This window comes from Oncorhynchus keta, chromosome 12 (assembly GCF_023373465.1).
Source record: "Oncorhynchus keta strain PuntledgeMale-10-30-2019 chromosome 12, Oket_V2, whole genome shotgun sequence".
Classification (NCBI taxonomy): domain Eukaryota; kingdom Metazoa; phylum Chordata; class Actinopteri; order Salmoniformes; family Salmonidae; genus Oncorhynchus; species Oncorhynchus keta.
The window spans coordinates 20,784,620-20,808,619 of record NC_068432.1 but is presented as its reverse complement, the minus strand read 5'-3'; the positions used below and the strand labels follow the sequence as shown (position 1 = coordinate 20,808,619).

Below are 24,000 nucleotides of genomic sequence, written 5' to 3'. Positions count from 1 at the left end.
GGTCCTTGTACGCATGCATACACACACACACACTCTCACTCAAACACACATGTAAATAGTGCCACACATGCGCTCAAATGTATACAGTCGGCCTTGCTATTTACATTTTTGTTGTCCTTGATGTCTTTTGTTTTTACAATGCTGCTTTTTGTTTTTTGTCTTTTGTTCATTTTGTTGGTTGTTGGCGCATTGTTTTTTTCAGAGGGAGGACTGTGGGGGGAGGTCTCGGATGGTTGAGGGGCAACTCTCGGGAACTGTGGGGGGAGGTCTCGGATGGTTGAGGGGCAACTCTCGGGAACTGTGGGGGAGGTCTCGGATGGTTGAGGGGCAACTCTCTGGAACTGTGGGGAGGTCTCGGATGGTTGAGGGGCAACTCTCTGGAACTGTGGGGGAGGTCTCGGATGGTTGAGGGGCAACTCTCGGGAACTGTGGGGGGAGGTCTCGGATGGTTGAGGGGCAACTCTCTGGAACTGTGGGGGAGGTCTCGGATGGTTGAGGGGCAACTCTCGGGAACTGTGGGGGGAGGTCTCGGATGGTTGAGGGGCAACTCTCGGGAACTGTGGGGGGAGGTCTCGGATGGTTGAGGGGCAACTCTCGGGAACTGTGGGGGGAGGTCTCGGATGGTTGAGGGGCAACTCTCGGGAACTGTGGGGGGAGGTCTCGGATGGTTGAGGGGCAACTCTCGGGAACTGTGGGGGGAGGTCTCGGATGGTTGAGGGGCAACTCTCGGGAACTGTGGGGGGAGGTCTCGGATGGTTGAGGGGCAACTCTCGGGAACTGTGGGGGGAGGTCTCGGATGGTTGAGGGGCAACTCTCGGGAACTGTGGGGGGAGGTCTCGGATGGTTGAGGGGCAACTCTCGGGAACTGTGGGGGGAGGTCTCGGATGGTTGAGGGGCAACTCTCGAGGACTGTGGGGGGAGGTCTCGGATGGTTGAGGGGCAACTCTCGGGAACTGTGGGGGGAGGTCTCGGATGGTTGAGGGGCAACTCTCGGGAACTGTGGGGGAGGTCTCGGATGGTTGAGGGGCAACTCTCGGGAACTGTGGGGGGAGGTCTCGGATGGTTGAGGGGCAACTCTCGGGAACTGTGGGGGGAGGTCTCGGATGGTTGAGGGGCAACTCTCGGGAACTGTGGGGGGAGGTCTCGGATGGTTGAGGGGCAACTCTCGGGAACTGTGGGGGGAGGTCTCGGATGGTTGAGGGGCAACTCTCTGGAACTGTGGGGGGATGTTTGGTGGCCTGGTGGTTGGGAGCTTGGGCCAGTGGCCGACAGGTTGCTGGTTCGGTTCCCAGATTTGACTTGTTGGAGAGCTGTCGACGTGCCCTTGGGCAGGGCGCCCGACTCTGGTTGCTCCTGTGAGTCTCTCTGGATGAGGGTGTCTGCTAGATGACTGAATGGAATGTAAATGTTGAGCGGCTTCACTGCAGGTAGATTGTTTTTTATTTAATATTAAAACACACAAAGACAGACATTTGAATATCCCTTTGAGCATGGGGAAGTTATTAATTACACTTTGGATACACCCAGTTACTACAGAGATACAGGCATCCTTCCTAACTCAATTGCCGGACAGGAAGGAAACCACTCAGGTATTTCACACTGAGGCCAATGGTGACTTTTAAACAGGGTTTAATGGTTGTGATAGAAAACTGAAGATGGATCAACAACATTGTACTTACACCACAATACAAGCCTAAATGACAGAGTGAAAAGAAGGAAGGCTGTACAGAATAAAATTATCCCAAAACATTTGTGCAATAAGGCACTAAAGTAAAACTGCAAAAAATGTGGCAAAGGAATTAACTTTATGTCCTGAATACAAAGTGTTATGTTTCGGGAAAATCCAACACATCAATGCGTATCACTCTTCATATTTTCAAGCATGGTGGTGGCTGCATCATGTTATGGGTATGTTTGTCATCGGCAAGGACTAGGTCATTTTTTTAGGATGAAAAGAAACTGAATAGATCTAAGCAGAAACCAGAAAAACTGGTTGTCTGTTTTCTATCAGACACTGACAAATTACATTTTCATTCAGCAAGACAATCTTAAACACAAGGCCAAATATACACTGGAGTTGCTTATCAAGATGACATTGAATGTTCCTATGTGTCTTGGACTAACCGTTCCTGAATGTTCCAACTAACCGGTGTATATAGTCTCTCTATTGTTATTTTACTGCTGCTCTTTAACAATTTGTTACTTTTATTTCTTTATAATTTTTCAACTGCATTGTTGGTTAAGGACTTGTAAGTAAGCATTTCACTGTTCACCTGTTGTATTTGGTGCATGTGACTAATACAATTTGATTTGAGTGGCCTAGTTAGTTTTGACTTAGGGCAAGACTTGAAAATGGCTGTCTAGCAATGATCAGCAACCACCTAGATGGACTTTGAATAATAAATAAAGAAATACTGTGCAAATATTGTGCAATCCAGGTGTGCAACGCTCTTGGAGACTTAACCAGAAAGACACACAGGTGTAATCACTGCCAAAGATGATTGTAACGTATTGACTCAGGGGTATGAATACTTGTGTAAATTATATATTTCTGTATTGTTTGTAGATTGGTGAGAATATAGATTTTTTTCATTCAGGTTGAAACACAACAAAATTTGGAATATGTCAAGGGGTATGAGTATTTTCTGAAGGCTGTAACACAACAAAATGTGGAATATGTCAAGGGGTATGAGTATTTTCTGAAGGCTGTAACACAACAAAATGTGGAATATGTCAAGGGGTATGAGTACTTTCTGAAGGCGCTGTTAAATATGGGTCAATAAAAATAATTTTTAATGAATTAATTTGCAAATTATGGTGGAAAATAAGTATTTGGTCACCTACAAACAAGCAAGATTTCTGGCTCTCACAGACCTGTAACTTCTTCTTTAAGAGGCTCCTCTGTCCTCCACTCGTTACCTGTATTAATGGCAACTGTTTGAACGTATCAGTATAAAAGACACCTGTCCACAACCTCAAACAGGCACACTCCAAACTCCACTATGGCCAAGACCAAAGAGCTGTCAAAGGACACCAGAAACAAAATTGTAGACCTGCACCAGGCTGGGAAGACTGAATCAGCAATAGGTAAGTAGCTTGGTTTGAAGAAATCAACTGTGGGAGCAATTATTAGGAAATGGAAGACATACAAGACCACTGATAATCTCCCTCGATCTGGGGCTCCACGCAAGATCTCACCCCGTGGGGTAGTAGACACCAACCCAGCCCCTTAGTATTGCAGGGGGTTTAAAATGTCTCTACACTGCCAAGATGGGGGCATCTAAATTCTTAATAAAATTCAGCTACGACAACAACGGGCCAACCCTGCCATTCAAAAATCTTGGACAGCTTTTGTTTGTGGTGCGGCGTGGGGGCAGAGGATGTGTGTCTCTTTATTGGGAGTGGGGGTGATTGATCGTATTGTCTGGGGTGTTGAGGACGGTGGATGGTGGCCCAGACCAGCGTAGCATCTGTGGGGAGAAGATGCTGTCCATGAGGCTGGCTGGTTGACAGGCTGGCTGGCCAGCTCTGGGACCCAAGGGGCAGCTCGACACTACAGCCCTTTGTGTGGGGGACTATGGGAGAGTCGTGACCTCATTCCTAGACAAGCGTCTGGGGCAAGAGAGGGCAGCAGGGGGCTGGAGGGGGGTGGAGAGGAGTGTCTGTGTCTCTGGCCAGCTCTCACGTACCCCCTCCCCCCTGCCTCCCCCAGTCCACTTGACCCTGAGACTACCCCATCCCCTCAACCCCCCTGTTCGTTAGGTATCAATTTACAACCACAATAGTGAGGTGGATTATTCCTTAAACTACCCATGTTTCTCTCATTTTGGTCTCACATGTTGTCGAAAACACAGATATAGCCACGTTTGGTCATTTTCTGTGACAAAGTTAGAGGCGGTATACTTTAAATGTCTGGCGTTTCCCACATCAGGCTCTTTCCCCCCGGTCTGACATAATGGTTGTTGGCCTTTGGCAGAAGTGCAATGAGGGGAGGTCAAAGAGCCGGGTCTTTAATTGTGAGTGGATCTGGCCACCTCCAGATGCGGCACGGTGGATGGTGTGTTCAGTGCAGTGGAGGAGGGAGGGGGAGTCTGTCGAGAGGGAGGGGTCTGCCTATTGATAATAAAACGGATTGAGTCTGTGTCTGGGGGTCTCCAGAGACATAGTGAGATGTGTTGTCAGGGTGTCTGTATGTCTGTGGCCGGCTGTGAGGATAATGCATTGTATGCCAGTTAGGTGTTTGAAGTTCATTGTATTATATTTGAGCAGTGAGCGTCTGGTATTGGGGTAGGGGTGTTTGTGAAGTGTCTAGTATCAGAATAGTGTTTGTATAGCCTCTGCCAATGTTTGTAAAATAGCTCTGTCTTCTGTTATTGTGGAGACTGTCTGTCTAACCCCAACTCATAAACTGTCTGATATTCTGTTCAGTCGGTGTTTGTAAAACAACATGTAAAGGACTTGGTATTGTGATTGGGGTTTGTAGAATATGTCTAGTCTACTCTGTGAATTGTCTGCTACTTGAGAATGCATTAGTAAAATAACCCATAAAGTGTCTGACATCCAAGGTTGTGTGTGTAAAACGTCTGGTGGCATTGAGTCACCATTTTGTAAAACGACTTCTAAAGTGTCTGCTATCGGGGGGTCGTTGACAGGGGCGAGCTCTGTAATTGGCGCTCTCCCAGAAGTGTCGAGGTTCTATTTCCTGTAGCGGCGGAGGGAGGGTGGTGTTTCTCTTATCATTGGAGTCTCCTCTCATTCATCACTGCTTCCTGCTCTGCTCTCTCTTTGTCCTGCAGAGGTGTAGCAGGTGTAGCCTAGCTGTGTGGCACCCAGCCTGGCCTGCCCGGACCCCTGGAATAAGAAGCAGGCTAATGTGTTCTGACTTTGTCAGATGGGCTCGGCAAACCCAATCAGCAAGGGAAGACAAGCAGGGTTCAGGCCTTCCCCCTCAACGGCGGAGGTGGAGAATTAACCCACTACCTTGGCCTATCTATTCCTTCCCTACTGGTTCCTTCAGAAAGATAGAGAGAACCAGTGGTGATTTTAGCCTGTTATATGGAGAGATGGAGTGGAGACACATTAGTGCAGGAACAGAGCGCATAACCCTACCTCTGATCTTGTCCTGTTAACACATTCCTGTTCTCCCTGGGATTCTGTTCAATGTGAAAGGGCCTATTATGCTCTCTGGTTACATGGGTGAATATGTCTGAGATCATTGAATTTGTCACGATCAGAAGTTGAAAAAGAAAATGAGAGCCTCACGCTCTAGGAGCTCAGATGCAATAATTCTAGAACCAGTGTTTCGACAGACAAGCTGTCTTCATCAGAGTATAGTGACAAACACTGCGGGTCACTAATTTATATACTTTGATAAGACACACACAGGTGTCTGTAGTCATGGCTGTATGTGGCTTGATTTCATTGGTTGATTTAAAGATATAAATAGAACATTTAAAAAATACCTTGGTGTATGAAATGTATACAGTTAATGTATACATGTATATGCCTCAAGTTCTCAAGTGGCAGCTTCATTAAATAGTACCTGCAGAACACCCGTCTCAATGTCAACAGTGAAGAGGTGACACCGGAATGCTGGCCTTCCAGGCAGAGTTCCTCTGTCCAGTTTCTGTGTTCTTTTGCCCATCTTAATCATTTATTTTTATTGGCCAGTATGAGATATGGCTTTTTCTTTGAAACTCTGCCTGGAAGGCCTCATCCCGGAGTCGCCTCTTCACAGTTGACGTTGAGACTGGTGTTTTGCGGGTGCTATTTAATGAAGCTGCCAGTTGAAGACTTGTGAGGTGTCTATTTCTCAAACTAGAGACACTAATGTACCTGTCCTCTTGCTCAGTTGTGCACCGGGTCCTCCTCTTTCTATTCTGGTTAGGGCCAATTTGCGCTGTTTTGTGAAGGGAGAAGTACAAAGCATTGTACCAGATCTTCAGTTTCTTGGCAATTTCTCACATGGAATGGTCTTCATTTCTCAGAACAAGATTAGACTGATGAGTTTCATAAGAAAGTCCTTTGTTTCTGGCCAGTTTGAGCCTGTAATCCAACACACAAATGCTGATGCTCCAGATAATCAACTAGTCTAAAGAAGACCAGTTTTATTGCTTTAATTAGCACAACAGTTTTTAGCTGTGCTAACATAATTGCAAAAGGGTTTTCTAATGCTCAATTAGTCTTTTAAGATGATAAACTTTGATTAGCTAACACAGCGTGCCATTGGAACACAAGAGTGATGGTTGCTGATAATGGGCCTATGTACGCCTATGTTGATATTCCATTAAAAATCATCTGTTTCCAACTACAATAGTCATTTACAATGTATACACTGTATTTCTGATCAATTTTATGTTATTTTAATGAACAACATTAAATGTGCTTTTCTTTAAAAAACAAGGACATTTCTAAGTGACCCCAAACGTGTGTGTGTGTGTGTGTGTGTGTGTGTGTGTGTGTGTGTGTGTGTGTGTGTGTGTGTGTGTGTGTGTGTGTGTGTGTGTGTGTGTGTGTGTGTGTGTGTGTGTGCAGTTGAAGTCAGAAGTTTACATATGTAACAGTATAGCTTCCGTCCCTCTCCTCGCCCCTACCTGGGCTCCAACCAGAGACCCTCTGCACACATCGACAACAGCCACCCTCGAAGCATTGTTACCCATTGCTCCACAAAAGCCGCAGCCCTTGCAGAGCAAAGGGAATAACTACTTCAAGGGCTCAGAGCGAGTGACGTCACAAATTGAAACGCAATTAGCGCACACCCCGCTAACTAGCTAGCCATGTCACATTGGTTAAACATAAACCTTAGAAGTCAAAGTCAAGGTATTGGAGTGGCCATCACAAAGCCCTGACCTCAATCCTATAGAAAATTTGTGGGCAGAACTGAAAAAGCATGTGCGAGCAACGAGGCCTACAAACCTGACTCAGTTACACCAGCTCTGTCAGGAGGAATGGGCCAAAATTCACCCAACTTATTGTAGGGGGCTTGTGGAAGGCTACCTGAAATGTTGGACCCAAGTTAAACAATTTAAAGGCAATGCTACCAAATACTAATTGAGTGTATGTGAACTTCGTACCCATTGGGAATGTGAAAGAAATAAAAGCTGAAATAAATAATTCTCTCTACTATTATTCTGACATTTCACATGCTTAAAATAAAGTGGTGATCCGAACTGACCGAAGACAGGGAATTTTTTACTAGAATTAAATGTCCGCAATTGTGAAAAACTGAGTTTTAAATGTATTTGTCTAAGGTGTTTGTAAACTTCAGACTTCAAGTGTACATGCACACACTCACTCACTCACTCACTCACTCACTCACTCACTCACTCACTCACTCACTCACTCACTCACTCACTCACTCACTCACTCACTGGTGACACTACTGCTGACATGGTTCAGCAGACACACACTGCAGGCTGCGACACGGGAAGCTCAGTCGCTCTGCTTCAGGACACCAGTTTCCTGACCCTCCGCCACACATCCTACAAAAAGATCACTTTAGCCAGTGCAAGGTGTGAAAGAGACAGTGGTGAGGAAATTGGAAACATAGGGAGTGGAAGGGGATCAAATTTTATTTATCACATGCTTCGTAAACAACATGTGTAGACTTACAGTGAAATGCTTACTCGCGGGCCCTTCCAAACAATGCAGAGAGAGAAAATAGCAAAATAATAGAAAAGTAATAACATGTAATAGTACAAATAATAATAAATGCACTGAGTAACGATAACTTGACTATATACACGGGATACCAGTACTGAGTCCATGTACAGCGGTACGAGGTAATTGAGGTAGATATGAACATATAACTAAATGTAAAGTGACTAGGCAACAGGATAGATATTAAACCGTAGCAGCAGCGTACAGTGGGGCAGAAAAGTATTTAGTCAGCCACCAGTTGTGCAAGTTCTCCCACTTAAAAAGATGAGAGAGGGCTGTAATTTTCATCATACACTTCAACTATGACGTACTAATTTGAAAAAGAAATCCAGATAATCACATTGTAGGATTTTTAATGAATTTATTTGCAAATTATGGTGGAAAATAAGTATTTGGTCACCTACAAACAAGCAAGATTTCTGGCGCTTACAGACCTGTAACTTCTGCTTTAAGAGGCTCTTCTGTCCTCCACTCGTTACCTGTATTAATGGCACCTGTTTGAACTTGTTATCACTATAACAGACACCTGTCCACAACCTCAAACAGTCACACTCCAAACTCCACTATGGCCAAGCCCAAAGAGTTGTCAAAGGACACCAGAAACAAAATTGTAGACCTGCACCAGGCTGGGAAGACTGAATCTGCAATAGGTAAGCAGCTTGGTTTGAAGAAATCAACTGTGGGAGCAATTATTAGGAAATGGAAGACATACAAGACCACTGATAATCTCCCTCGATCTAGGGCTCCACGCAAGATCTCAAAATGATCATAAGAACGGTGAGCAAAAATCCCAGAACCACACGGGGGGGCCTAGTGAATGACCTGCAGAGAGCTGGGACCAAAGTAACAAAGCCTACCATCAGTAACACACTACGCCGCCAGGGACTCAAATCCTGCAGTGCCAGATGTGTCCCCCTGCCTAAGCCAGTACATGTCCAGGCCCGTCTGAAGTTTGCTAGAGAGCATTTGGATTATCCAGAAGAAGATTGGGAGAATGTCAAATGGTCAGATGAAAACAAAATATAACTTTTTGGTAAAAACACAACTCGTCGTGTTTGGAGGACAAAGAATGCTGAGTTGCATCCAAAGAACACCATTCCTACTGTGAAGCATGGGGGTGGAAACATCATGCTTTGGGGCTGTTTTTCTGCAAAGGGACCAGGACGACTGATCCGTGTAAAGGAAAGAATGAATGGGGCCATGATTCGTGAGATTTTGAGTGAAAACCTCCTTCCATCAGCAAGGGTATTGAAGATGAAACGTGGCTAGGTCTTTCAGCATGACAATGATCCCAAACACACTGCCCGGGCAACGAAGGAGTGGCTTCGTAAGAAGCATTTCAAGGTCCTGGAGTTGCCTAGCCAGTCTCCAGATCTCAACCCCATAGAAAATCTTTGGAGGGAGTTGAAAGTCCGTGTTGCCCAGCAACAGCCCCAAAACATCACTGCTCTAGAGGAGATCTGCATGGAGGAATGGGCCAAAATACCAGCAACAGTGTGTGAAAACCTTGTGAAGACTTTGACCTCTGTCATTGCCAACAAAGGGTATATAACAAAGTATTGAGAAACTTTTGTTCTTGACCAAATACTTATTTTCTACCATAATTTGCAAATAAATTCATTAAAAATCCTACAATGTGATTTTTCTGGATTTTTTTTCTTCTCATTTTGTCTGTCATAGTTGAAGTGTACCTATGATGAAAATTAAAGGCCTCTGTCATCTTTTTAAGTGGGAGAACTTGCACAATTGGTGGCTGACTAAATACTTTTTTTGCTCCACTGTATGTGATGAGTCAAGAAGTTTGTGCAAAAAGAGTCAAGCTTTTTGGTTAACTATTGAACTAACTATTTAGCAGTCTTATGGCTTGTAAGTAGAAGCTATTCAGGGTCCTGTTGGTTCCAGAATGGGTGCATAAGTACCGCTTGCCGTGCGGTAAGAGGGAGAACAGTCTACGACTTGGGTGGCTGGACTGACTATGTTTAGGACCTTCCTTTGACACCGCCTGGTATAGTGGTCCTGGATAGCAAGGAGCTTGGCCCCAGTGATGTTGTGGGCCGTACGCACTAGCCTCTATAGCACCTTAGAGTCGGATGCCAAGCAGTTTCCATACCAAGCGGATGCAGCTCGTCATGTTGCTCTCAATGGTGCAGCTGTATAACTTTTTGAGGATCTGAGGGCCTATGACAAAAGCCTCCTGAGGAGGAAGAGGCATTGTCATGCCCTCTTCACAACTGTGTAGGGATGTGTGGACCATGATAGATCCTTAGTGGTGTGGACACGAGGTCTCATCCCTATAGGCTGTCTTATATCAGTGATCAAGTCTACCAACTTCGTGTCGTCAACAAGCTTAATGATGTTGGAGTCGTGCGCAATGGTGAGGAAGGTAGGGAAAAGAGAAAGGGAGAGAGAAAGGGCCCACACTGGTACGAATAGAGAGCAGGGAGCGCCAGACGCCGCCTGAGGAGAAAGCCTCGTCAGTCATGAATTATTCACTCCATAATTTCTCTGGAACCAACCAACACAACCCCCCTCCATTCACAGCCCTGCATTAAAGATGCTGTATGTGTGTGTGGTGGGGGGTGCTGGCCATTGGCGGAAGTGGGAGATTGTTTAAGCTGAGAGGTCTCTGAGGAAAGAGACATGTAAAGGATGTTTCGTCCAACCCTTTCACTGTGTACTCATTCATTTCCCCCCTTTTCCATTTCATCTTCAGTCTATCTCAATCCCTCTCACTCGCTCGCTCGCTCTCCCTCCCTCCCTCTTTCAGTCGTTGCCTCATCCTCTTCTTGCCCTCTGTCATGTCAGGGCTGGCAGGACCCTCTCTCGTGGGCACTGATGTGCAGGGCATTGGCTGAGTCATGAGCCCCCTTGCCCCTGACCGCTGCTGACTCGTCTGCCCCCTGTAGCCAGCCTGTAGCCCAGACACGGGGGTTAGCCTCAGCCAGGCCAGGCCACAGCCAGTGTGAGGCTTGGCAAGCAGCCACTTGGCTTACAGACCCAGTGGCAGAGGGTGGGGAAAAGAGAGAGAACTCTTGCCATGGTGCAACAGTGACCCAGTGGCAAAAGGACGGAGTGGTGGAAAGAGAGAGCGAGAAATCCATCCATGGTGAAGAAGCAGCAGGATGGAGGGAAGAAGAAGAAACAGGGAGGTGGAGACCAGCTCCAGAACCAAGTGGAGAACATGTCTGTCAACGATTCTTAGACACCATCATCATTCCTATCCTTAAGTTCCAACCCCATTTTTAACGGATTGACGTAGATTGACAGATCTACGTCAACATAACTGGTACCATGGAATCTGTCGGTAAGGAATGGGATGTGTGGGATAACGAGCAGCATTAGTTCCTGGGTTTGGGTTTTTCGTCACAAGTTATTTGGACAAATCGCGATTTCGCAGGTGTTAGCATCTTTGGAATTTCGGAAGGGGAGGGGACATTCACCTAGTTAAATAAATAAAATAATGTGCCCTTCACTGACAAAGAGGGTTCCTGTTCCACTCATCATTCTAGCATCTCTTCTCTTAACACATATGGATCCAGAACTTAATCGAGAAGCTGACCAGTTACGCAGGACTTTAGTTCTGGGTTAACCGAGATTAACCCCGTGGTAGGGACCACGAGGGGAAAAAATAAAAAGGGAGAAATGGAGGGAGAGTAGCTCTCCACCCTCAAGGAATAGACATTCTATTTCCCTATTTCTCACTTCAGTTGAAATACCATTTTATGCTCTCCGTACAAAACAAATGACCTCGTTTGAAACCCTCAACACAGGCAACAAAAAAAACATAAATGACGCAAATGTTTCTAAACACAGACGCTTTCTCTCTCCTCTTCATGACGTAGACTAATGCTGTAGCCCAACCTCTATAGTTGAGAGCTGGGATGCGTGGAGATGAGAGCTAGTTGGCCCGAGTAGTACACCCTGAGGGTCTCCACTGTACGCTGCTTATTTCACTGAACAATGACCGCACAGGTCCAGTGCACTCAAACACGAAACGAGAGCCACTCAGTGGGTCGACTATTAAAAGAGGAGAGAGGGTTACTTAAAAGCTGAATATGAAAAGAAGCCATTGTCTATGTCCTGGACTGTCACTGGGGGAAAGAAAGGCAGGCCTAGAAGAAACCGTGTTTATGTGACCGTTATGCTTAGATTATATTTGGTTAAATGGTGGCAGCCAGTGGAGGGATCCCCGAGGAAAGGTTAGGTGATTGCCGCCATGTCAGAAGTAAAGCTCGTCAACTCATTTCTGTATCAGACTCTCCTCCCTTACACTCCTCACCCTCTTTCTTTCCTCCTCTCTCCCGCTGCTCCCTCCAGCTAGCTGAGACGTGTGTGTGTGTGTGTGTGTGTGTGTGTGTGTGTGTGTGTGTGTGTGTGTGTGTGTGTGTGTGTGTGTGTGTGTGTGTGTGTGTGTGTGTGTGTGTGTGTGTGTGTGTGTGTGTGTGTGTGTGTGTGTGTGTGTGTGGGGGACCTGCAGGCTTGCTTCCCTGGAGTTCTGGGCTGGTTTCCAGGATGGGGAGCTCCCTGGTGGTGTAGAGAGAGAGAGGGGAAGCCCTGCTGTTTACTCCTCTCTTGTTCTCTCTGGAGCTATTTACCATACTACCCTGCCTGCGTACTGTATGCTGCCTACAGGTTTAACTGCCATCCCTACTTCATTTGTCTCCATATACATTGGCATACCTCACCCTGCTGTCTCTTCTGGCCTGATCAAACAGCATCATCTACATGGCGTATACCATATCATTAAAAAATATATATATTTCCAGTGCCACCACCATAACAACCCTTATTAAGTGTTTGGAAAGGAGAAGCAATCAACATCTTAAAATGAATAGATTTGGTAGATAGTATTTCATTATTTTGACCCCCTTCTTCTCAGAGAATGTTGCTGGAATGTACAGAGGCTGTTTTACAGGATCCTGACCAAACTTGCTATTTTTTATTTTGCACTGATCTTAACTTTTTTTGGTAAATAATGTTTCTGTCATCGTTTCCTATGACAAAAAGAGCTTCTGGACTTCAGAGCCGTGATATCTTACCTCGATTTGGATAAAGATTTCTACTTTAATGAGTCGGCGGCGCAGGACATACTGCTCACCCTGGACCAGGACCTAATCCCCGACACTCGGAAGACAAAGTGACGGCGATAATATAGAGGCCGACTTACGGGCACCCTGATGAAACAACAGCAGCGAGTAAATAAACTGCCTTTATCCTTTGTTCTATTGCGAATATACAATCGCGGGAGAACAAACTGGACGAGCTCCATTCAAGACTGAACCTGAAGACGGAACCTGAAGAACTGTAATATCCTATGTTTCTCAAAAATGTTGCTGAACAAGGACATGGATAATATTCTTGCTGGTTTTTCAAAGCGTCGGCAGGACAGAACAGCAGCGTCGGGTAAGCTCAAGGGGCAACCGTTTGTGCGTCATCTCTAAAATTAAGGAAGTCACGAGGTTCTGCTCGCCTTAGTTAGAATACCTCATGATAAGCTGTAGACCAAGCCATTTACCAATTTTCTAATCTATATTTTTCGTAGCTGTCTATTTACCATCTCAAACTGTTGCTAGCACGAAGACCGCACTCAACGAACTGTATAGGGACATAAGCGAACAAGAAACTGCTCATCCAGAGGCAGCACTCCTATTGGCCGGCAATTTTAATGCTCAAAAACTATAATCCATTTTACGTAAGGTCACCAGTGCAGCTAGAGGCGACCATAACTCTTATCCTGATTCCTGCTTACAAGCAAAAACTCAAATAGGAAGTACCTGTGATGCGCACAATATGGAAGTGGTCCAATGAAGTGGATACTAAGCTACAAGACTGTTTCGCTAGCACAGACTGGAATATGTACTGGGACTCATCCGATGGCATTGAGAAATTGACCACATTAGCCATCGGCTTCATTAAAGTGCATCAACAATGTCGTCCCCACTGTTGACCGTATGTATATATCCCAGCCAGACGCTATGGATTACAGGCAACATCCGCACTGAGCTAAGGACAAGAGCTGCTGCTCTCAAAGAGCAGGACACCTGGATGCTTATATGAAATCCTGCTATGCCCGCTGAAAAACCATCAAACAGGTAACATGTCTAAATGACTATCGCCCGTGGTACTCGCATCTGTAGCCATAACATGCTTTGAAAGACTGGTTATGGTTCACATCAACACCTTCCCAGACATCCAATTCGCATACCGCCCCAACAGATCCACAGATGACACAATCTCTATTGCACTCCACACTGTCCTTTCCCACTTGGACAAAAAGAACACCTATGTGAGAACACTGGTAATTCGCTACAGCTCAGTGTTCAACACCATAGTGCCCTCAAAGCTCTTCAAAAAAGCTATGGACCCTGGGACTAAACACCTCCCTCTGCAACTGGATCCTGGACTTCCCGATGGGACACCTCCAGGCGGTGAGGGTAGGTAACCACACATCCGCCAGGCTGACCCGCAACACAGGGGCCCCTCAGGGGAGCGTGCTTAGTCCCCTCCTGTACTCTCTTTTCATCCACGACTGCGTGGCTGCGCATGACTGCAACACCGTCATAGAGTTTGCCGACGACACGATGGGGGTAGGCCTGATCACCGATGATGATGAGGCAGTCTATAGGGGAGGAGGTCAGAGACCTGGCAGTGTGGTACTAGGACAACAAACTCTCCCTCAACGTCAGCAAGACACAGGGGCTGATCGCGGACTACAGGAAACAAAGGGCATAGCACGCCCCCCTTCACATCAACTGGGCTGTAGTGGACCGGGTCGAGAGCTTCAAGTTCCTTGGTCTACACATCAATAAGGATCTATCATGGTTTCAAACACACCAACACAGTTGAGAAGAGGGCACGACAACTCCTCCACCCTCTCAGGGGGTTGAATAGTTTTGGCATGGGCCCAGATCCTCAAAAGGTTCTACAGCTGCACCATTGAGAGCATTTTGACTTCATGGCATTTGACCGCAAGGCGCTACAGAGGGCAGTGCGTACGAGCCAGTACAGCACTGTGGCCGAACTCCCTGCAATCCAGGACCTATATACTCGGTGATGTCAGAGGAAGGCCCTAAGAATTGCCAAAGACTCCAGCCACCCAAGTCATAGACTGTTCTCTCTGAGACTGTATGGCAAGTGGTACCCATGCACCAAGTCAGGAACAACAGGACCCTGAACAGCTTCTACCTCCAAGCCATAAGACTGCTAAATAGTTTGTCCGGCTTGCTATTTGGTTAACTTTTTAACTATCTGTATTGACCCTTTTTTGCACAACCCTTTTTTTACTCATCCAATACGCTGCTACTACTGTTGACTAGCTGTCCCTTTATTCATAGTTTATATACATATCTACCTCAATTACCTCGTACCCTTGCACCTCATTTTGGTACTTGTATCCCTTGTATAAAGCCAAGTTATCGTTACTCCTCGAGTATCGTTTATTTTTACGTCATGTTTTACTTTTCTATTATTTCTCTTTTCTTCTCTCTGCGTTGTTGGGAAAGGCCTGTAAGTAAGCACTTCACTCGACGTCCACACCTGTTGTTTACGACGCGTGTGACGAATACATTTTTGTTAAATTTCATGAGAAAATCTAACAGCCTATTATCTAGAAAGATGACTCCAAACACATTTTCGCTAATGACAGCTTTTTAGCTGGTTAAACAAAGGTTAGCCATGTTTTGGAAAAAATGGATGTCCAAGTCAAAAAAGCTTGCCAGCAGCCAGCGGCACTTTCTGAGACTGGTACTCGCGGGTGCTTTTCTAAAGCCAACGTTACATACTCCAAGTGTAATTAGCTCCAATTAATGTAATTTGCTCAATATTCGAAGTTGAGAAATAATGATGACTTTATGAAGAACATATTCACTTCTTTAATTCAAAATAAATGTTCTGTTTCTAGCAATATTCATAAAAACACATTGAAAAGAATAATAAATATTAATCAATTGAAATATATATTTTTGCGGACCCCCTGCAGGACCCCCGTTTGAATACTCCTGCTGTGAATCGTGTGTCCTCAGTCACACTGAGGATCAGTGTTTACTCGGCTAGCCGTTATTGGTCACGTGATCATTTCCATTAAGCCTTTTTATCCATCAGTCAGAATGTGAAGATCAGTTTTATGCAGAAAGTCTGTCTATCAAATTCGGGACAATTGCATTTGCAGTTCTCAAGCAGATTGTCTTGGTGTGTGTGTGAGTGCGTGTGTCCCCGTCGAGATCCAGAAAGACTTGTGAGTTCTCTTGGCCAGGGCAGGAGTGTTATGTTGAAACCAGATGTTGAGCGATGTTTCCTCTTTGTCACGTGGCCCCTTACATAAATGTCATCTGTACAGTAGCCAGTGCCGATAGGCGATTAGCAGGCCCAGCTGCTCCCTCCCCGGGAGTGGGAAAAGTCCAACACGCAAGCTAACGTTAGCTTAGCGTTAGCCTAGCTCAGCAAAGCATGGCCTGTGTCAGCCAGCCCCCAGCGTCTGACAGAGAGGCTCCTTGGAGGAACAGGGGAGGGATGGAAAGGGGGGAAAGAGGGCACACTGGTGTACACAACAGCCAGTCAAAGGAGGCACACCTAAACACATCATCAAAATGGAGTGTGAGAAAGTGAGACGAGGAGAGAGGATACGACAGAGACCCAGGCATTCAAAAGCTCTTAATGTCACATAGTTGTTTTGCCTACCCTGCAAGGTAGGGTTGATCACCTTAAAATATATGACGCAAGGTTTCAGTAATCAGTTACAGAGGTTGTATTGTGTCACAGGACACACATGTGCTTTGTTAGTGTCACAGAGTACACCTCTGCTGTTTCCTGAGTGTGACTGAAATGTCCACTTGTCTCATGTGGGCCTGTCATTTAGAAGCGCGTGTGTGTGTGTGTGTGTGTGTGTGTGTGTGTGTGTGTGTGTGTGTGTGTGTGTGTGTGTGTGTGTGTGTGTGTGTGTGTGTGTGTGTGTGTGTGTGTGTGTGTGTGTGTGTGTGTGTGTGTGTGTGTGTGTGTGTGTGTGTGTGTGTGTGTGTGTGTGTGTGTGTACGTACACACCAGTGTAGGTGCATGCACTCCACTAACTGGCTGCTGCTAACTCCATTACAGTGGTCAGTTCTGTTTTGGAGCATGCTGTGCATTCCAATAGGGAGGCCTCATGTAAGGCCTTTTTGTGCCCAGCTGAGATTTATTCGGAGACGTATTTAATTACATTTTACTATCAAACACGCCTGCTCTGTTCAAATGGACATTGAAATTGGCCATAATCAGATATACTTTAATGGCGAGGCGTTGCAGTCGCTCCACTGTTGGTTGCCCAAGATGAGATTCATCATTGGTTGAGTACGGTTGGAAACAACGGAGCCATTTGTTTTGATTGGAGCGCTTCTATATTCTCTTATTTTTGTGACTTCATTTCAAATGAGTTTTATTTTCATCTACCGCAGCCTGCAGATTCGACACTCAACCCAGTTTCTCACAAGTTAAGCAGGCACATAATGCTACAGAAATAGCCGGCTGTTGAAGTTGGCCCGTTTTTCAGGCCTAACAGTGCTTTTAGAAGTTAATTAATGAACAGAGCTCACATTTGCATGTAGCGTCGCTACTTTTCGCATGAATGGTAATTTAACCAGAAACAACTGAGTCATGCAGAATGTGTGCAGTGGGGAAAAGAGGGCACGATGAGGAGTGTGTGTGTGTGTGTGTGTGTGTGTGTGTGTGTGTGTGTGTGTGTGTGTGTGTGTGTGTGTGTGTGTGTGTGTGTGTGTGTGTGTGTGTGTGTGTGTGTGTGTGTGTGTGTGTGTGTGTGTGTGTGTGTGTGTGTGAAAATGTGCAAATAAATGTATGCTGCCTGCCCTCTACGCTTTTCCTTTAAATCTTTACACTCGTGGGAATTGGCCTATATGGGTAGGGCTAAATGTAAATGTTTCTTACAGAAGAAATATGCATAATCAGGGTAACAGTTTGGACACTATGGGAAAATGATGAGACCAAAGTTGAGGACACAACAGTTCACCTGACACGAGACTGAATCCAGACATTACATTGCTCTGTTGTACTTTTTCGCCGCATTTGTTGATAACTAAATCTGCAAATTCTCTGGGAACATTCAGTAACATGATGAGAATATTGCTCGGAAATGTGGGGTAGGTGCAACATATCATTTTAATGCACTTTTATGACTCAAAGAAGAGTCTTCAAATATAAGGTGCTTCTGTAAGCTCTCATAGTTGTTTTGTTGAGGAACTAGTGCAAACACACTTGTTGTTTTGTTTGGAACACAGCCCTGCATCCCCGCCATCACACAATTACTGTTGTTACTACGCAATCCAAAACCCAAGAACCATCCATTATAAATATAGCAATCTGGTGGTCAGGTGGGCATCATTTGAAAACCTATTGTATTGCCGACATGACTAGCTAAGTTCTAAAATAGGATATACAAGTGTTATGCTTTCACAATTCAAGTCAGGGAATTGGGGGGGGCAACTTTTAGTTCAGAATGGCTGTCAGTCCAAACCCAAACAGCGCTGTGAAACGCAGAGCCAGAGCTTGTGTTACTGTCCAATTTAGTTGTTTATCAGTCCCCAAATCTGCCATTTTCAACCCATATACGGGTACGAGTGAAAAGGGTACACAGAGCGTCCTCTCTGCTCTCATTCAAGGGTAGCACAAGGTGATATACTCTGTTTTGTCTTCCTACCTTTTCCCAGAGAACAAGCCTACCCTCAGGGAGGGTTTTGACAAATCAGGACCCCAATTTCACATGTTTAACGTATTTCTATGCTCCGGATCTGGGAACAAAAGGTAACACTGCCTCATCTATCAGAGTTGACAGCAGGGATTTTTTTTTAGAATGCAGTGGCAATGGGGCCTGGCTTTTCTAAACTAAACACATGGTTTGTTTGTGAGAGGTTTCAGCTCAATACTGTGGTGATAAAGCCAATGTCTGAGGTATTAAAGACTATGGAAACGGAGGATTTGGTCATTTTTCATCATATGGGAATGTATTGTGTTTTACTCTCCCACAAAGTAGCATTGTTATGAGACGCTAATCATTTTCCCTTTTTGTGTTGCAGGATCTGCGAAAGCTGGTAGCTCCGTTGCTCAAAGGCTTCCAAGCAGAGGTGAGTGCTATTTAAAACTCTAGATAATTTTACACCTAGCTTTCTTTATCCATTATGGATGTCTTTGTGTGTAGCCTACAGTACAATGTGTATGTAGTGAGGGATGGTGGCCATTTTGTTTTTGCGGGGGAACAGTGGCTCCCAGCCATAAAGGCTGACATGTGCTGTCTCTGCCTGGCCAGACTGCTGCTGGCTGACTGCTCTGCTCTCCTGCTGGAGGAGCTTTCCCTACCTCAGTGGAGCCCTCGCTAGGGGAGTCCATTATTTGTGTCCTTTTATGAGGCTCTCTAGCTCCCAGCCATGTTTAAATTGCATCCCCTTAAAAGATTCCAGCCAAACCACTCCTGATCAGAGCTGCAATCTGAAAGTCCAGGCAGACATGCCTTTCTCCGTTCATAACTCACCACCCCCAACCTCCCCATTATGGTTATGTGTCACATCGTCTGATGCAAAGCACCTCTTGATGCCAAAATGAATGTCATTGGCCTCCTGAATCATTCCTTGCGTATTGGGAGAAACTTGTTGCCTATTGTGTCTCCTGTACTGGGGCTCTGCCTTTCTGTGTGTGTGATGTTGTGGTATCATTGCCTCAGAAATGTGAACACGGGTATGTGGATTAAGGTAAATGAGCCAGTTCAGACCAGGGGGGGATTCCGGGGGGGGGCTGTTGGCAATGGCACTTTAACTCTCTAGTCTGGAGGAGGGTGGGGGGGGCTCACATGAGGGAGCGCAATGCCCACTATGCCTGCACCGGGTTTAAATCCCTGACCCTGACAATGCGCCCTGACAGCCTAGGCCAGCCACAGGGGAGAGCAGCCCTGCTGATTTAACATTTTGTCCTGAGAGCCCTTGCGCCGCTCCGAAAGTATGGTAACTTCAGCATTGATTTAGGGGACTTTAATGATAATAATGTGAGCTGTGAGACTTGAGGCGGGAAAGGGGAGGAGGGGTGTGGGAGTGAGAGCTGTGTTTCTGGCGCCATCTCTTAATTCCTCCTCCTCGAGTGCCACTCCTGCAGTAAATAAGGGCTTAGTGATTTGAGGCTTTATGGAGAGCATCAATACAGGCCCAGCCTGACTCCTCTCAGAGTGCTTCACTGCTATTCTGCTACTGCTGGGTTTGCCTCCTGCCTCGGCTGAGTCAATTCACTTTTAATATCTTTGTCATATCAGGAGATGTTTTGAATTGAAATTCTATGAATCAATTATAAAGAAAAACCTGTATTGAATATGTACTGATGTGGTCACAGTTGCGAACAAGTAATTGTTTATGTTTGTTTGATCGACTTTAATTCTTCTCGTCCAAAGGAAGTGGCATTCATAAAACTTGTCAACCGTTTTAGGCGACGGATGCAAGTGTTGCAGTCTTGAAATTTGTCCCCTGTCTTGCTCAGTGCATATTTAATTTGGTAATGATGGAGGACAGTAAGATTTTATCACTTTGTCAGATTGCATTTTACATTCAGAACATGTGTTTGTGAGTCTCCCTCTCTAATTTATGATATAAAATGTTTTGAATTCAGTCTAAACATTTACATATAAACGGAGGAGCAGGCATTTAAATTATATCTGGAGCTCTCTTCCTTGTGTAATGCTTGTGTCCATGACAACTCTCACCATGATGATGTGTCAAGACTACAGACAGAGCATCACTAGTTGTCTGACCCATGAGTAATCTCTCTTCAGGGAATACTGTCCTGTTTATGATTTTCCTGTTCAAGGAGGATTTACCAGTACTATCCAGTGTTACTTAGTGGAACAAACATTCTTACAATTTGATAAAGAAATGGCCCAAAAATGGAACCCTGTGGTGCACCTTTCTTTTGATTGGGTGTTTGCTACCTTATTTGTGTTTACAATAAATTGCTAGCATGCTCAAAGATATTCCATTACTTTTAAGTTGATGCATATTAAGTTAATTCCACTGCACTGAGAAATGTGATTATTAGAGAAATCCCTTCAGAGAAACCGTTCATTGTAATCTTGGGAGTGCGTATTGAAATCAAACTATAACACGTTCGTTTTGATCACCTTGATGAGCACGTGTCTCCCAACTCTATCTATAAGAACCATTGTGTTGCCACAGTACACCCAGTAACCCAGTCAGATACATATCCCTGACCGTAATTAGTCACCATTACTTAATTATATTCATATTCCTGTCGGCTCTTTAAATTATTATTTTTAAGTGTTCTAAAACAAAGCCCACTCACTCACTAAGAGGCCCAAGAATTTGGCTGCCCTCTATATGGCGGCTAAATAAAACTCCTAACTGCTACTGCGTGACATGACTCAGTAATTGGTCAGTGGCTACTATAGAGGCAGAAATATAGACCTCTGGACAGGAAATCCCCAATAAGAAACAGAACGCAGATGGGATTTAATAAAGTAAGAGAGAAGATAAATAAAGTACAGTAAACTCAGCCTTGCTTCAAATGTCTGTCATTCTCAAACCATCTCAAAATTGCTCTCGCCGATGCCTCCCAGTAAAGAAGCTTCTTAAGCCACTAAAAGCATTTCTTTATAATTCAGCAGCGAGGAGCGCCATGTAACTTTCATGAAGTTAAAGGGGCTGGAAAGACGGCTCCCTGTACACCTCTCTCAGGCAGGGCGGAACCGCACTGCAGCCCGTCTGGCCCATTAGCGTTCATTGTGGTTGGCGCAAGGGCCCCCAGGCCTATTATTGACGGAGGTAATCACCCCTGTTTAAATCAACCCAGGTTTAAAAATACCCATCACCCACGTCACACCGGCTCGGCTCAGGCCCCAGTCTGAGATTCCTGCAGCCATTTTCATTTATCTCCTCTGTGAATAAATAGGACGATTGGCAAGGACAGGAGAAGTCCCTGACCTTCGCAAAGTCCCAACTTATCATCACGGGAATTTAGGGCTTCACTTTGTTTTCCATGAGCATCAGCTGGGTGAGAGATAACGATATACTGTAGATCTCAGTATATACTGTAGATCTCAGTATATACTGTAGATCTTCTCGTGTGAAAGCAGTATTTGTGGACTGCTTATATAGGAAGAAAAACAAATGACAAAATGGATACTCTTGGTGTGATTCAAAGTAGCAGATTGTCAGATGCAGAAGATGCAGTACACAAGCATTTCGGCTCTCCATAGGGGGAACAAGAGAAATAAGGTTATTTTTCTGCTCCCTCTGTTCATTATCTACAAGGCAGAGCATGACGTGCGGTGCATTAGAATATCTGAGATGTCTGAGATACTTCTGGAAGCCCTCAAGGGTTAGGGAAAGGGCCAAGCCAGGCAGCCAGATCTCTTTCAGTTTTTTTTATTTGTGAAATGAGCGAGCGCTTCTTTTCCTGTCAGGAAATGAGAACACAATGGGGAACAGAGCTCAGCATGCGGCGCCCACAGGCCCATGTGGACACACACACCACAGCAGGGGGGAGGTGGGGGAGGGAGAGAGCGGTGGAGAGCTCAATGGCATCTTTCTACTATACCCCCCACGCTGCGGCTGTAGCCTCCCCCTGTCTACGTACACACACATATGCATGCCCACAAACACATTCCCGGCATCTCCTGATTCTGCCCCTACTGTCGCCAAAACCTCTGAGGGAACACGTCCTTGCATGTAGCGTGAAGTGTGACGCGTGTATATGTCATGTGTGACGCCACCAGAGTGTTCTGTCTCTCCCTGGACCACCTCTTCTTCTCCAAGACACCGCTCAGAGTCTATCTCAGATACACTATATATATCAAAGTATTTGGACACCCCTTCAAATTAGTGGATTTGGCCATATCAGCCACACCCGTTGCTGACATGTGTATAAAATGCAATCATGCAATCTCTATAGACAAACATTGGCAGTAGAATGGCCTTACTGAACAGCTCAGTGACTTTCAACGTGGGACCGTCATAGGATGTCATCTTTCCAGCAAGTCAGTTTCTCAAATTTCTGCCCTGCTAGAGCTGCCCGGTCAACTGTAAGTGCTGTTATTGTGAAGTGGAATCGTCTCGGAGCAACAATGGATCAGACGCAAAGTGGTAGGCCACACAAGCTCACAGAACGGGACCGCCGAGTGCTGAAGCCCATAAAAATAGTCTGTCCTCGGTTGTAACACTCACTTCCGAGTTTCAAACTGCCTCTGGAAGCAACGTCAGCACAAGAGCTGTTAGTCGGGAGCTTCATGAAATGGATTTCCGTGCCTGAGAAGCCGCATTCAAGCCCTAAGATCACAATGCCAAGCGTCGGCTAGAGTTGTGTAAAGCTCGCCGCCATTGGACTCTAGAGCAGTGGAAACGCGTTCTCTGGAGGGATGAGTCTGGGTATGGCGGATGCCAGGAGAATGCTACCTGCCCCAATGCTTAGTGCCAACTGTGTAGTTGGGTGGAGGAGGAATAATGGTCTGGGCCTGTTTTTCATGTTTCGGGCTAAGCCCTTTAGTTCCAGTGACGGGAAATCTTAACGCTACAGCATACAATGACATTCTAGACAAGTCTGTGCTTCCAACTTTGTGGCAACAGTTTGGGGAAGGCCCTTTCCTGTTGCAGCATGACAATGCCCCTGTGCACAAAGCAAGGTCCATACAGAAATGGTTTGTCTGAAATCAATGTGAAAGAACTTGAGTGGCCTGCACAGAGCCCTGACCTCAACCCCATCGAACATCTATGGGATGAATTGGAACACCGACTGCGAGCCAGGCTTAATCGCACAACTTAACTAATGCTCTTGTGGCTGAATGGAAGCAAGTCCCTGCAGCAATGTTCCAACATCTAGTGGAAAGCCTTCCCAGAAGAGTGGAGGCTGTTGTAGCAGCAAAGGGGGGACCAACTCCATATTAATGCTCATGATTTTGGAATGAGATGTTCGACGAGCGGGTGACCACATACTTTTGATCATGTAGTGTATATTTGCTGTGGCAGTAAAACGTTTCTTGATGACAAACTGTTATCGTAAATTAAATTGGGAAGGAAGAACAGATCGAATCACTCAGCGGCATCGAAAGAAATCAGTTGCTAAGGAATGAGGTTTAAATGTGAGTAAATCTTTAGCATGCAGTGTAGGCTATTATTTTATTTAAGGGCACACAGAATCAGTGTTACTCATTCAAACCCCACCAAGCCTAGTCAGGCAACCGAATGATACAGAGACCTTCAGGAGACGTGATGGCTGTGGCAGAGAGAGACATGTACAAAGTGGCATAGGAGTGGGACAAATGCAGGAAGTCACTACTGATTTTGCATAATTGCGGTGTAATTTTGGATGGCT

At 45.5% G+C, this 24,000-nt stretch overlaps 1 protein-coding gene and 1 long non-coding RNA gene across 7 annotated transcripts in view; one reads left to right on the top strand and one right to left on the bottom strand.

The window, feature by feature from the left end:
* The window catches only part of LOC118391779 (homeobox protein cut-like 1), a 265,235-nt gene that overhangs the window by 123,586 nt on the left and 117,649 nt on the right, over positions 1 to 24,000 (top strand). For all 6 annotated transcript variants that reach the window (XM_052457826.1, XM_052457829.1, XM_052457827.1 and 3 more), the window contains exon 3: positions 18,717 to 18,764. In XM_052457826.1, the coding sequence (XP_052313786.1) occupies positions 18,717 to 18,764 (48 nt within the window). The remainder of the gene's footprint in view (positions 1 to 18,716; positions 18,765 to 24,000) is intronic.
* Positions 2,632 to 24,000, bottom strand: part of LOC127906297 (uncharacterized) — a 287,067-nt gene continuing 265,698 nt past the window's right edge. The window contains exon 3 of the long non-coding RNA XR_008060817.1: positions 2,632 to 2,919. This is a non-coding gene — a long non-coding RNA (uncharacterized LOC127906297). The remainder of the gene's footprint in view (positions 2,920 to 24,000) is intronic.